Source organism: Drosophila takahashii, chromosome 2L, assembly GCF_030179915.1.
Source record: "Drosophila takahashii strain IR98-3 E-12201 chromosome 2L, DtakHiC1v2, whole genome shotgun sequence".
Classification (NCBI taxonomy): Eukaryota; Metazoa; Arthropoda; class Insecta; order Diptera; family Drosophilidae; genus Drosophila; species Drosophila takahashii.
Genome location: NC_091678.1, coordinates 12,815,346 through 12,828,354, shown reverse-complemented (window position 1 = coordinate 12,828,354; position 13,009 = coordinate 12,815,346). Strand labels below are relative to the sequence as shown.

General features: G+C 40.2%; 2 protein-coding genes and 1 long non-coding RNA gene across 3 annotated transcripts; 2 read left to right on the top strand and 1 right to left on the bottom strand.

Moving 5' to 3' along the window:
• Positions 1-48: 48 nt before the first annotated feature.
• LOC108068759 (spaetzle-processing enzyme-like) lies at positions 49-1,522 on the top strand. Its single transcript, XM_044394960.2, has 4 exons — positions 49-421; positions 677-725; positions 779-963; positions 1,030-1,522. The coding sequence occupies exons 1-4, from the start codon at positions 202-204 to the stop codon at positions 1,440-1,442; spliced, it is 867 nt and encodes a 288-aa protein (XP_044250895.2). The 5' UTR covers positions 49-201; the 3' UTR covers positions 1,443-1,522.
• Positions 1,523-1,654: 132 nt separating this feature from the next.
• Positions 1,655-8,958, top strand: Ptpa (Phosphotyrosyl phosphatase activator). Its single transcript, XM_017158655.3, has 4 exons — positions 1,655-1,782; positions 1,839-2,462; positions 2,520-2,728; positions 8,511-8,958. The coding sequence occupies exons 1-4, from the start codon at positions 1,755-1,757 to the stop codon at positions 8,865-8,867; spliced, it is 1,218 nt and encodes a 405-aa protein (XP_017014144.2). The 5' UTR covers positions 1,655-1,754; the 3' UTR covers positions 8,868-8,958.
• Positions 6,419-7,698, bottom strand: LOC138913330 (uncharacterized). Its single transcript, XR_011419001.1, has 3 exons — positions 7,609-7,698; positions 7,319-7,394; positions 6,419-6,878 (listed from the first exon to the last, which is right to left on the bottom strand). It is a non-coding gene; the product is annotated as an uncharacterized lncRNA (long non-coding RNA).
• Positions 8,959-13,009: the final 4,051 nt, after the last annotated feature.

The window sequence follows — 13,009 nt, the reverse complement described above, 5'->3', positions numbered from 1 at the left end:
TCTTTTTTTATGGCAAGTCAAAAAGATCACAATTGACATGATAAGGAATTCTGTCGAAAAGTGTTTTGGAAAAACCCTCAAACTGAACTCTTAAACTAAAAATTTAGATGGAAATTTCTTATCTCATTCGTTGTCGGCTTGCCAAAAATCTCCTATAAAAGTCCATGGGGCTTGAGGCATATCTTCAGTACTTGCTGAAATATGAAGGTCTTAGCAGCAATCGCGGTGTTAGCCGTACTATTTATCTTGGCTCAGGAAGGAACGTCCTATTTACTGGAAAGTAATTGCGGAACAAGAAGGCGCACTTCGAGAGTTAAGCGTATAGTTGAAGGACAAGATGCTGATATATTCTCAAATCCATGGATGGCTCTCCTGCTTCACAATGAAACATTAGTCTGTGGAGGCTCGCTCATCACCTCTCGTACGTGTTTAGCTTAATTTGTTTACCCGTTACTCGTAAAGTAAAAGAGTAGAAGGTAGCGTTTTAAAATAGCCGCTAAATAGAGCCATCAAAAATTTCAACAGCCGCTGGATGGCGGGAGAAGCTTATCTATCTCTATTTCCCCTGCACTCCCTTCAGCTGAGTAACGGGTATCTGATAGTCAAAGTCCCGACTATAGAGTTCTCTCTTGTTTTATTTAAGACTAACCTAATGGTTGTTGATACTATTTTGCAGGATTTGTTCTGACTGCAGCGAGTTGCTTTTTGGATAAAAACTTACCTAAGTATGAATCCGACCTGTATTTTGTATTTTAGAAAGTTTAATCGATTTTATCAGTAAGGTGCGCCTAGGCGAATACGACAGGGAAAGCAGTCACGATTGTTCGTCCTCGGATTGCATACCAAGTTCTCTCGATATTAATATTGAATTAAAGTTTTTACACAAACTATTTTCGCCTTCGAAAACTCAAACAAGAATGGACATAGCTCTGCTTCGAATGACCCACAGCGTTCAATTTACAGGTAATTCGTTGGGCATTACTGAAAAAAGGCAAAACCTAACTTTAATAATTCTTTTATATTTCTTAGATTACATCAGGCCGATCTGTCTGCTCATAAATGAACCTGTGGTAGGACATTTTAACGATTTTAAGGTGACTGGTTGGGGTCAGACTGACTGGAGGGATAGCTCTAACGGGTCCCGGATACTTCAGACAGCGACTGTAATCCATCGGAATCGTTCGGAATGTTCGGAACTTATTGGCATAAATCTGGATGCTTACGAAATATGCGCCGGAAATTCAACCTCTGACTCATGTAAAGGAGATGGAGGAAGCCCGTTAAGCGCAGAGCTCAAATATGGGCCAACTTCTCGGGTTTTCCAGTTCGGTATTGTCAGCTATGGAACGACATTCTGTCAAGGTCCAAGTGTTTACACCAATGTTACGCACCAAATGAACTGGATCAAGGATACCATTTTGGAAAATTCGATTCTTCTGTAAAATCAACAAAAGAGCGAAACAATTTTTTCACACAGAAAGAGAAATTATAAATTGTCCTTTTAAATATAAATGCTGTATTAAATTTTTAAGGAATTTAAAAGGTTTGATTTTTTTCGTACCTCGATCAGAGGTGTTTGCAACAGCGGTAGCAAGTGTGAACAACTATGTGCGGCGGCCATAAGACGGTCATACTTAGTGATGACACAATTGCACTCAACTCAAAGAAGAAGAAGATGCCCCCAAAATAACAAACAAAACGTAACTCCCGAGCGAAATAACTTTAAATCGAGGTAAAATACGTACTTTGCGAGAATGGCGGATGCCAATACGCAAGGAGCAGGTGCGCTTATTCCATATCCACACGAAATCAAACGGGATTAACCAGTTTTTCTCTAGGTAAACTGCCGGCAATTACGAAGAGGGTGCAGAATCTAGGTGATTTGGGCATTTGGCAGAGATCCCGCGCCTACCACGATTTAATTGGCTACATAAATGGTACCAGCTCGGCTATTCAGGGGATCAAGACCACCGACGAGGTGCCCGAATCGGAGATGCTCAAGAAACTAGTGCGCCTCTTTGATTCGCTGGAGAAGTTGGTGGAGCAACATCCTCCGCTGGAGCAGCCCCAGCGATTTGGGAACAAGGCCTACAGGGATTGGGCCCAGGAGATGCGCGAGCAGTTGCCCGAGCTCCTGGAGCAGCTGCTGCCGGCGGCCAAAAAGAGATACCAGAGCGAACTGGAGCAGTACCTTGTGGAGTCCTTTGGCAATGCCACCCGGATTGACTACGGCACCGGGCACGAGCTGTCCTTCCTATTCTTCCTCTGCTCCCTGTTCAAGGCCGAAATCCTGCAGGAACAGGACATCGTCAGTGCCGCCCTGAGGCTGTTCAATCGCTATCTGGAGTTTGTACGGCAGCTGCAGCGCACCTACAACATGGAACCCGCTGGAAGTCAAGGAGTCTGGTCCCTGGACGACTTTCAGTTTGTTCCTTTCATCTGGGGCAGTGCGCAGCTGGCAGGTAAATCTGGTTATTGAATCCCCTACAGATTGCATTTCCATAACTATCCTTTTTCAGTCAAAAGCCCCTTTGATCCTTCAAAGTTCGTGGACGAGCAGATCATCAGTGACTTCAAGGACCACTTCATGTTCATCAGCTGCATCGACTATATCTGCAAGGTGAAGACTGGTCACTTTGGCGAGCACTCCAACCAGCTGTGGAGCATCACGGATGTGCCCTCGTGGGTCAAGATCAACGCGGGCCTGGTGAAAATGTACCAAAAGGAGGTGGGTTCTGTGAGGGATTAGAATGCAAGAATGCATTCAATGAATTACTTTAAATTTTTGTTTTATATGAATGAATTACTTAGAATTTTGAGTTAAATAGTATTGAAAAAATTTGAATTTTGAGTTTAATAGAATTGAATGAATGAATGACATGAATTCCGAAATAATTTTAATAAAGATAATAATTCTTTTGAAGAAGAAAGGGCCATAATTTTGTGATTAAATCTGCCGGAATTTTATTTACTATGCAGTTAACTTTGATTTGTTAAAAATTTTACACTTTTTGTTCTTAAAAGAAAGCACAACAAAAATATGGCAAATTCATAAAAATTATTCATTCATTAATTCAATTCAAAATGAATTAGAACAAGAAAGGAAGCTACCTTCGGCCAGCCGAAGCTTATATACCCTTGTAGATAAAAGAATGCTCACTCGGTGCAGTTCCAGGGATTCCAGATTCAGCGTTTCTATTTATTTAAATTTTGTTTTTAAGTAGTCAAGAATCAAAGCGCCTACTTCCTACAAAGTTACAATGAATTTTCTTGAATATTCCTATGGGAGCCTTTAGATATAGTGGTCCGATCCTGCTGAAACTGGGCAGTGATTACGTGCTGAAACTGGGCAGTGATTAGGTGCTGAAAGTAGGCAGTGATTAGGTGCTGAAACTGGGCAGTGATTAGGTGCTGAAATTGGGCAGTGATTAGGTGCTGAAAGTAGGCAGTGATTAGGTGCTGAAAGTAGGCAGTGATTAGGTGCTGAAACTGGGCAGTGATTAGGTGCTGAAATTGAGCAGTGATTAGGTGCTGAAACTGAGCAGTGATTAGGTGCTGAAATTGAGCAGTGATTAGGTGCTGAAACTGAGCAGTGATTAGGTGCTGAAACTGAGCAGTGATTAGGTGCTGAAAGTAGGCAGTGATTAGGTGCTGAAATTGAGCAGTGATTAGGTGCTGAAACTGAGCAGTGATTAGGTGCTGAGATGGAGCAGTGATTAGGTGCTGAAAGTAGGCAGTGATTAGGTGCTGAAAGTAGGCAGTGATTAGGTGCTGACAGTAGGCAGTGATTAGGTGCTGAAAGTAGGCAGTGATTAGGTGCTGAAAGTAGGCAGTGATAAGGTGCTGAAACTGGGCAGTGATTAGGTGCTGAAACTGGGCAGTGATTAGGTGATGAAACTGAGCAGTGATTAGGTGCTGAAACTGAGCAGTGATTAGGTGATGAAACTGAGCAGTGATTAGGTGCTGAAATTGAGCAGTGATTAGGTGCTGAAACTGAGCAGTGATTAGGTGCTGAAAGTAGGCAGTGATTAGGTGCTGAAATTGAGCAGTGATTAGGTGCTGAAACTGATCAGTGATTAGGTGCTGAAACTGAGCTGTGATTAGGTGCTGAAACTGATCAGTGATTAGGTGCTGAAACTGAGCAGTGATTAGGTGCTAAAAGTAGGCAGTGATTAGGTGCTGAAAGTAGGCAGTGATTAGGTGATGAAACTGGGCAGTGATTAGGTGCTAAAAGTAGACAGTGATTAGGTGCTGAAAGTAGGCAGTGATTAGGTGATGAAACTGGGCAGTGATTAGGTGCTGAAAGTAGGCAGTGATTAGGTGCTGAAAGTAGGCAGTGATTAGGTGCTGAAAGTAGGCAGTGATTAGGTGCTGAAACTGAGCAGTGATTAGGTGCTGAAACTGAGCTGTGATTAGGTGCTGAAAGTAGGCAGTGATTAGGTGCTGAAATTGAGCAGTGATTAGGTGCTGAAACTGAGCAGTGATTAGGTGCTGAAACTGAGCAGTGATTAGGTGATGAAACTGAGCAGTGATTAGGTGCTGAAAGTAGGCAGTGATTAGGTGCTGAAACTGAGCAGTGATTAGGTGCTGAAACTGAGCAGTGATTAGGTGATGAAACTGAGCAGTGATTAGGTGCTGAAAGTAGGCAGTGATTAGGTGCGGAAACTGAGCAGTGATTAGGTGCTGAAACTGAGCTGTGATTAGGTGCTGAAAGTAGGCAGTGATTAGGTGATGAAACTGGGCAGTGATTAGGTGCTGAAATTGAGCAGTGATTAGGTGCTGAAACTGAGCAGTGATTAGGTGCTGAAATTGAGCAGTGATTAGGTGCTGAAACTGAGCAGTGATTAGGTGCTGAAATTGAGCAGTGATTAGGTGCTGAAACTGAGCAGTGATTAGGTGCTGAAATTGAGCAGTGATTAGGTGCTGAAAGTAGGCAGTGATTAGGTGATGAAACTGGGCAGTGATTAGGTGCTGAAATTGAGCAGTGATTAGGTGCTGAAACTGAGCAGTGATTAGGTGCTGAAATTGAGCAGTGATTAGGTGCTGAAACTGAGCAGTGATTAGGTGCTGAAACTGAGCAGTGATTAGGTGATGAAACTGAGCAGTGATTAGGTGCTGAAAGTAGGCAGTGATTAGGTGCTGAAACTGAGCAGTGATTAGGTGCTGAAACTGAGCTGTGATTAGGTGCTGAAAGTAGGCAGTGATTAGGTGCTGAAACTGAGCAGTGATTAGGTGCTGAAACTGAGCAGTGATTAGGTGCTGAAACTGAGCAGTGATTAGGTGCTGAAATTGAGCAGTGATTAGGTGCTGAAACTGAGCAGTGATTAGGTGCTGAAATTGAGCAGTGATTAGGTGCTGACAGTAGGCAGTGATTAGGTGCTGAAACTGAGCAGTGATTAGGTGCTGAAATTGAGCAGTGATTAGGTGCTGACAGTAGGCAGTGATTAGGTGCTGAAAGTAGGCAGTGATTAGGTGCTGAAAGTAGGCAGTGATTAGGTGCTGAAAGTAGGCAGTGATTAGGTGCTGAAACTGGGCAGTGATTAGGTGCTAAAAGTAGGCAGTGATTAGGTGCTGAAAGTAGGCAGTGATTTGGTGCTGAAAGTAGGCAGTGATTAGGTGCTGAAAGTAGGCAGTGATTAGGTGATGAAACTGGGCAGTGATTAGGTGCTGAAATTGAGCAGTGATTAGGTGCTGAAAGTAGGCAGTGATTAGGTGCTGAAACTGAGCAGTGATTAGGTGCTGAAACTGAGCAGTGATTAGGTGCTGAAACTGAGCAGTGATTAGGTGCTGAAACTGAGCAGTGATTAGGTGCTGAAATTGAGCAGTGATTAGGTACTGAAACTGAGCAGTGATTAGGTGCTGAAACTGAGCAGTGATTAGGTGCTGAAAGTAGACAGTGATTAGGTGCTGAAATTGAGCAGTGATTAGGTATTGAAACTGAGCAGTGATTAGGTGCTGAAAGTAGACAGTGATTAGGTGCTGAAATTGAGCAGTGATTAGGTATTGAAACTGAGCAGTGATTAGGTGCTGAAAGTGGGCAGTGATTAGGTGCTGAAAAATAAATGTAAAACAAGAAAGGAAGCTACCTACGGCCAGACGAAGCTTATATTCCCTTGTAGATAACAGAATGCTCACTCGGTGCAGTTCCGGGGATTCCAGATTCAGCGTTTCTATTTATTTTAATGTTGTTTTTAAGTAGTCAAGAATCAAAACGCCTACTTCCTACAAAGTTACAATGAATTTTCTTATATTTGTTTGAATATTCCTACACTCATAAAAAAAAATCGAAGAATTTCCTTAAAATCTAGAAAATTCTTTCTTGAATTTTTGCCAAAGGCGACCTCACCTTTGTTTCAAGAAATGGTTTTTTTGAAAGGCATCATTAAAACAAGAAAAAATATTTCTTGTTTTAAGAAATTAAATTTCTTAAAACAAGAAAGGGTTTTTTAGAAAGCCACCATAAAAACAAGAAAAAATATTTCTTAAAACAAGAAAGGCTATTCTTGTTTCAAAGGTGGTTTGTTTCTTGTTTCAAGAAATTAAATTTCTTAAAACAAGAAAGGGTATTTTAGAAAGGCACCTTTTAAACAAGAAAAATTCTTTCTTGTTTAAATTTCCTTTCAAGAAATTTTATTTCTTGATTTAAGAAATAATATTTCTTGAAAGGAAGTTTTATATTAACACTGAAACCCTAAAAATAAAATGTAACTTGGTTTTTTCTTTTGCATATTATATTTATTTACATTTAAAACATTTAACACTTAACATTTAAACATTTTTAAATAACACATTTTTGACTCAAGAAAACATTATTATTAACCAAGGTCTGTTGAACTTCATATGACCTAAGGTGATCCATTTTCTTCGCCTTTCCTCATCTATAAAAAAGAGTTATTGGGATATCAATGATTTGTTTTTAGATAAATAACTTTTTTGAAATAATGTAATGTTAATAATAGCCAAAATACAAACACGTTGGACAGACGACCGAGAGAGAGGAGCTAGACAGGTAGAAAATGAAGGGTTGAAAATCGAATTTCAGACAGAGAGAGGCACGGGAGAGACACGTACATACATACATATATATTTACATACAGTCCTTTGCGCGAAAGGAGACCGAATGTAAGCAGGGCAGATCGTGTCAGTTTTAAGAAGGTAAAGAGAGAAACGTCGCGACGCGTAGGTCAAGCGAGCGAGAGAGAGGAGCAGAATATGAAAGGGTTGAAAATCGGGTTTCAGATCGGGTGAGCCGCGTACATGCATAGATATTTACATGCATACAAAAGTATGTCAAACAAATACAACATATTTTTCTTACCTTAGAAGGTTTTAAAACAAAATTACAGCTTCGACAAAGAAATTATTTGGCTGATGCAACTGCAGGTATTTTCACTCTGAAAAATAAATAAAATGCGAGTAATAAGATAAAGTTATTATAGAACTGTACACCCAGAAATTTATGTACAAATGTATGTATGTACGTAGCTCTTAGCTAAAAAACAATTCAACTTAATTGATATAAGCTTGGTAAAGAGATTTTGAATTTATCCTTTAATTACATACATACAATTGTACGCGCGCTATGCAAAAAATTATATATTTACATACCTTTGAATATTCGGAAAAAGGCTTCACCTCTTATCCGCTTGAAAATCACGTCCATCACTCACGAATTTTTTTTCACAACTGACGCTCGGGGGATCAGAGAAGTCGGTAGCCGGGTAGTAGTCGGGCCGAGTAGGCCCTTCGTCCCACTTCGTTTTTCTTGTCGTTAACATTCGGCAGCCGAAGGAAGTCAATGGCTACTTTCCTATATTCTAGGGTCATTTCATTCATATATTCAAAGGTGTTTTTGTCCTTAAATACGTACAAAAATGTTTTGGCTGCGACGGCAAAACAAACATATGAGATTTTCATTTTTCTATTTTTAAGAAAAATTCTTTCTTGAATTTTTTCCATCAAGAAAGGTTTTCTGTATTCAAAGGCCAATTTTCTAATAACAAGAAATTTTTTTTCTATTTTCAAAGGTAGGCCGATTCAATGGCGAGATTTCCAAAATTTAGAAATTAATTTTTATGAGTGTATGGGACCCTTAAGATATAGTGGTCCGATCCGGCTCTCTCCGACATTTGTACTACCTGCAATAGAAAGAAGACTTTCGGGAAAGTTTCATCGCGATAGCTTTAAAACTGAGAGACTAGTTCGCATAGAAACGGACAGACGGACAGACGGACATGGCTAGATAGACTCGGCTATTGGTGCTGATCAAGAATATATATACTTTATGTGGTCGGAAACGTCTCCTTCACTGCGTTGCAAACATCTGAGTGAAATTATAATACTCTCTACAAGGGTATAAAAACATTAAATTCAATTCACATAGTATTGAACTAAACAAATCAGAAATTTCATGGCATACTATGATAAAACAAAAATGGAATGATTTATGCAGGGCTCTAATAGATAAGATAGACATGTAAAATACTAATACCCCCTTGGATAATCTCTAGATACTCTCCAAGTTTCCCGTGATCCAGCACGTCTACTTCGGCGAACTGATGGCCTTCGAGCCGGTGTCACCTGGCACAACCATCTCCAATGCTCGACTGGGACACGTGGCTCCGCCGCCGTCCAAACGCATCTGCATTGGCACTCCCAATTTGTTGCCACCGGCTCCCGTTTCCGTGGCTCCTTCTCCGCCCGCCGAATCTCTGAGCAGTGATCTCAATGTGGGCGATTCGAGCAGCGAGAGCAGTGACAGCAGCGTGGTGCTACGTCCATCGACATCGTCGGCTTTGCTGGTGGCTGCCGCCGAAGGATCGGGTGATAAGCCGAGAACCGAGGGAGAAGCCACCAAGGCTGAGTAGAGCTGAAAGGCGATGATCTAACCTGTGTTACAAATTTCTTATTAATAGCGTTGACCCTCGGTCCAGTAAAAACTGTTTACACAAGTACAAATTACGTTTTTTCTGGGTTTCGAATTTAATTTACTATTTGTCTTCTCTAAAAAATGATTCTTATTATTTGAAAGTGTAGTCTAAACTTTAAAACGATCCCCTGTAGCATTTTTCTGGCCAAATGTAATTCACTCCATTTAATCCTAATTTTTCATCCCCAAATTACCAAAACAAAATTGTAAATCTTAAGTCGAATTTGATGGAAACAAATGTACATACCACCCACCTTTTCCATTTTAGGCGTAACGAACAAATCTAGGAAGCAAAACAAAAAGAAAATCGAAAAAAATAAACAAAATCAATATGGCAAATGAGGCATGCAAATAGATGAACTTATAGTACATCAACTTTTGCGGAGCAAAGAGCTTAAAATAAGGGGAAATTATAACGAAGAGTGAAGGAAGCGGGAAAGTGGCAAAATGTAAAACAAAAAACTTTTGCGGGGAGTCCCCCTGAAAGCATAATCATTTATTTTCGACACATCATTTATCAAACTGTGTGGCAGCAGCCAGCTTGCCACGCCTCCTCATTTCGTCACTTAAAAACTTTCTCCGGTATAGTTTTTTTTTTTTGCGTTCCTTCTCATTTTTAGAGAAAAACCGGGTAGGCAGCAGCGCATGCATTAAAACTTTGCCGACGCATTTTGATTGAAGACTTGGGAAAAACATGAAAATGTTTGCTTTTCCTCCTTTGTTTCGGTGCAAAAAAGTAGCAAGGAGCGACCAACTTCGGTCGTGTTCATCAATTTGACCCCGCCCACACGCCCTGTTTTCGAGATTGAGACCGTTCTGAGTTCAGGTTCAGTTTCATTTTCAGTTTCAGTTTCGGTGTCGGTTTTGTGTTTTGTGTTTTTGCAAATTGAATGAAATTTGCGGCCCAACTGTCAGCAGGCGTTCGAACAAGGGCCAAAACATGATTGAAGGGCGGTTATATGATGGCTGTGATGGAGTATGGAGTGGGTGGAAAGGTGGAAAGGACCTCTGGCCAACAGAAGGGGACTGACAAGGTTCAAGCTGAGATTTCGCTGTCTCTGACCTTTGGCATGAGTCAGTTACCATGGGAATATCGGGAAATCAGAGATAAATTTGGTATTAAGTATAGCTTTAATGATTTTATTGTCACATAGGTGTGTATTTTGTATTGTATTTTGTTCAGTGAAAAAAAACCATTCTGATATTTATTTAAAATACGTTAGGATATGGATTTTAAAAAATGATTTAAAATATTTATTTTATTTTTAAACCATCAATAAAAAAATACATCAAATTAAAGGTATTTTAAATAGCAATTTAAAAATAAATATCAATTTTTTATTTTACCCATTAATTATAAATGTTTTAGTTCCTTTAGTACAATGTCTCAAAAAAAGGTTATCCATTTCCAAATTTTTTTTTAAGGTTTAGATAATGAAACTTTATCGATGACTGTGTGGTTTGCCCTCAGTTTAATTTACCCAACTTCCCCTAACTAATTACGTGTAAAGCCCGTTCCCATCTTGACTTCTTACAAAGAATTTGCGAAAGTTTAAGATTTCCTTAGGAAGTCGAGAGGTGCCAGAGAAGTTACACAGGACAAAAAGGAGTCTGCGAAGTGGTTTCTAAACTGCAGACAGTACACATAACTGGCACAAAGTTGTCGCAAAAACTTGGAGTTACTCGATCGGAAACTAAATGCAAGGACAGAGCAACTTTGTCATGTGGCGGGTGGAAATTAGTTATTATTTTCGGCAAAATAGTGTCTCAAAGCATTAGAAACATATCAACATTTATTTGCATATATTTATTTATATGCAATAAAATCTGTTAATATAAAAGATCTTTAAGTACCATAAGATTATCTAAAAATATTTGTAAATTTTGGAAAACTTTACTACTTTCATATGTTGTTATTCTTTTATTATTTTGTTTAATTTCTTATTTTTCTTAGTGCCCCAGAGTGGGTGAGAAAAATTCTTTGTTGCACCACCTCGATGAGGTAAACTTAGTTCTTGATCAACTTTCGTGTTTTCTTGGCCAGAAGGGGGCGTAGTTCAACTTGGCAACTTTGTGTGCGACATTGACCAGAGTCCACACAACTTGGCAGCTTTTCCATCACGCCCGGCAGACCCAAGGTTTGCCCACTCCCAAATTAACTTGAGCCAAAATATGCGAGTGGCTTTTGGGGCTCTCTCTGCGTTTCTGCTTCTTCGGGTTGCACAATGTTTTCTTTCTGTTTTGTGACTCCATTCACCATTTGTGTGTTTAACCAGCTGACGCCAAAAAACACCCACCCACGCCCAATTTAGCTTCCTTTATCCCAGAACAAGGATACTCGTACCCAAAACGAACACAAGCCCAAATAATGAATACCAACAAGTTTTCGGTGATGATACAGATATTTGGAATAGTTGATATCCTCTAAGGGATTGTAGTTTACAAACAAAGGATTTTATAAATACTAGTAATATTTAAGGCCAAAAAATTGCATTATATAATAAAAATAAAGTATAATATAATATGGATAATTAATAAAAAATTTTACATAATCAACTGATAGTCAAGAACTTATGACAAATTTTTGATGTAGTTATATTTACAGTTCTTAAACCTTATAGAGCTCATTATACCCTGGCCGACTTCAAATACCCCTTGTGTTAAAACGGATAACCAAAGAGTTAAACGTCTCTGAGCTGAACGCACTGTTGGTGCAGAAGTGACCAGGAGAAGATGGGATAGGGATTCCAAGTTAGGAGCCTGCTGTCTGGTCTCATGTGCCAGGCAACAATAGGCAGGAAAATAGGAGGAAAATGTGTTGCAGTATGTCAGTTTTTCATGGAAAGACAGCAACAGAAGGCGATTGGAAGGCAGATCTGTGAATTATGCATCCACTGCAGATGCTTAAATTAGATGATGTTGTTTAGCTATCTTTTCTGATTATACCCGTTACTCGTAGAGTAAAAGGGTATACTAGATTCGTGCAAAAGTATGTAACATCTAGAAGGAAGCGTTTCCGACCCCATAAAGTATATATATTCTTGATCAGGGTCACTAGCCGAGTCGATCTAGCCATGTCCGTCTGTCCGTCTGTCCGTCTGTCCGTCTGTCCGTCTGTCCGTCTGTCCGTCTGTATGAACGCTGAGATCTCAGAAACTACAAAAGCTAGAAGATTGAGATTTCCCACACATATTCTTTGGCTTCCTACGCAGCGCAAGTTTATTTTAGCCGAGCGCCACGCCCCCTCTAACGCCCACAATCGCCCACTAACGATTTTAAAATGCGTCCTGCGCCCACATCTTTAAAGATTTCCGAGAAGTATAAATGAAATTTTGTTGTGTATATTTATACCTATCGAAATGTAGAAGACATTTTTCAAATCGGACCATTCATTAAAAAGTTATACGCTTTATAAATTGTCAACATATATCTATCTCCCTCGCACTCCCTTTAGCTGAGTTACGATTATTAGTCGGGACACCAACCCGACACAGCGTTCGCACTCCCTTTAGCGGAGTGACGGGTATTAGATAGTCGGGACACCAACCCGACTATAGCGTTCTCTCTTGTTTTAGTTTTAAATTAACTTGCAATTTAACCAGAATTCAACCATCCGGTCAAGCACAGATTAAGTAAGCTTTAAGCGACTGAAATTGGCAGCTCAGTTCAGCTCAGCCACTTTAACAATTATTCCGTTGGTTCTTCCCCTATTTCTAACCACTTGAGAGCCATCCTTAATACTGTTGGAATTACAAAGATTAGCGCTAATTTCCGACTACCAACTGCGGCTCTCTGGCTCCTCCCTTAACCCCTGGTTATCCCCGCCCGCCCGTTCGCTTAACCCGCCAAGTCATCAAAGGTTACAAATCACTGCCAGCTTCGCCCAACTTAAAATATTAGCCCAAATGGTTTGAGGAAAACTTCGTCATGCAAACATGACTTGGCAGGCTTTCGGCATTAGCGGGAGGGGGAGGTGGGCTTGGGGAAAATCGCTGTGGGAAATTCAAGAGCGGCGGATGCGAACGCATCTGAAATGTGCGCTGGAAATTGCAGCTTCTTCTTCCACCTTGGGGCTTTTTA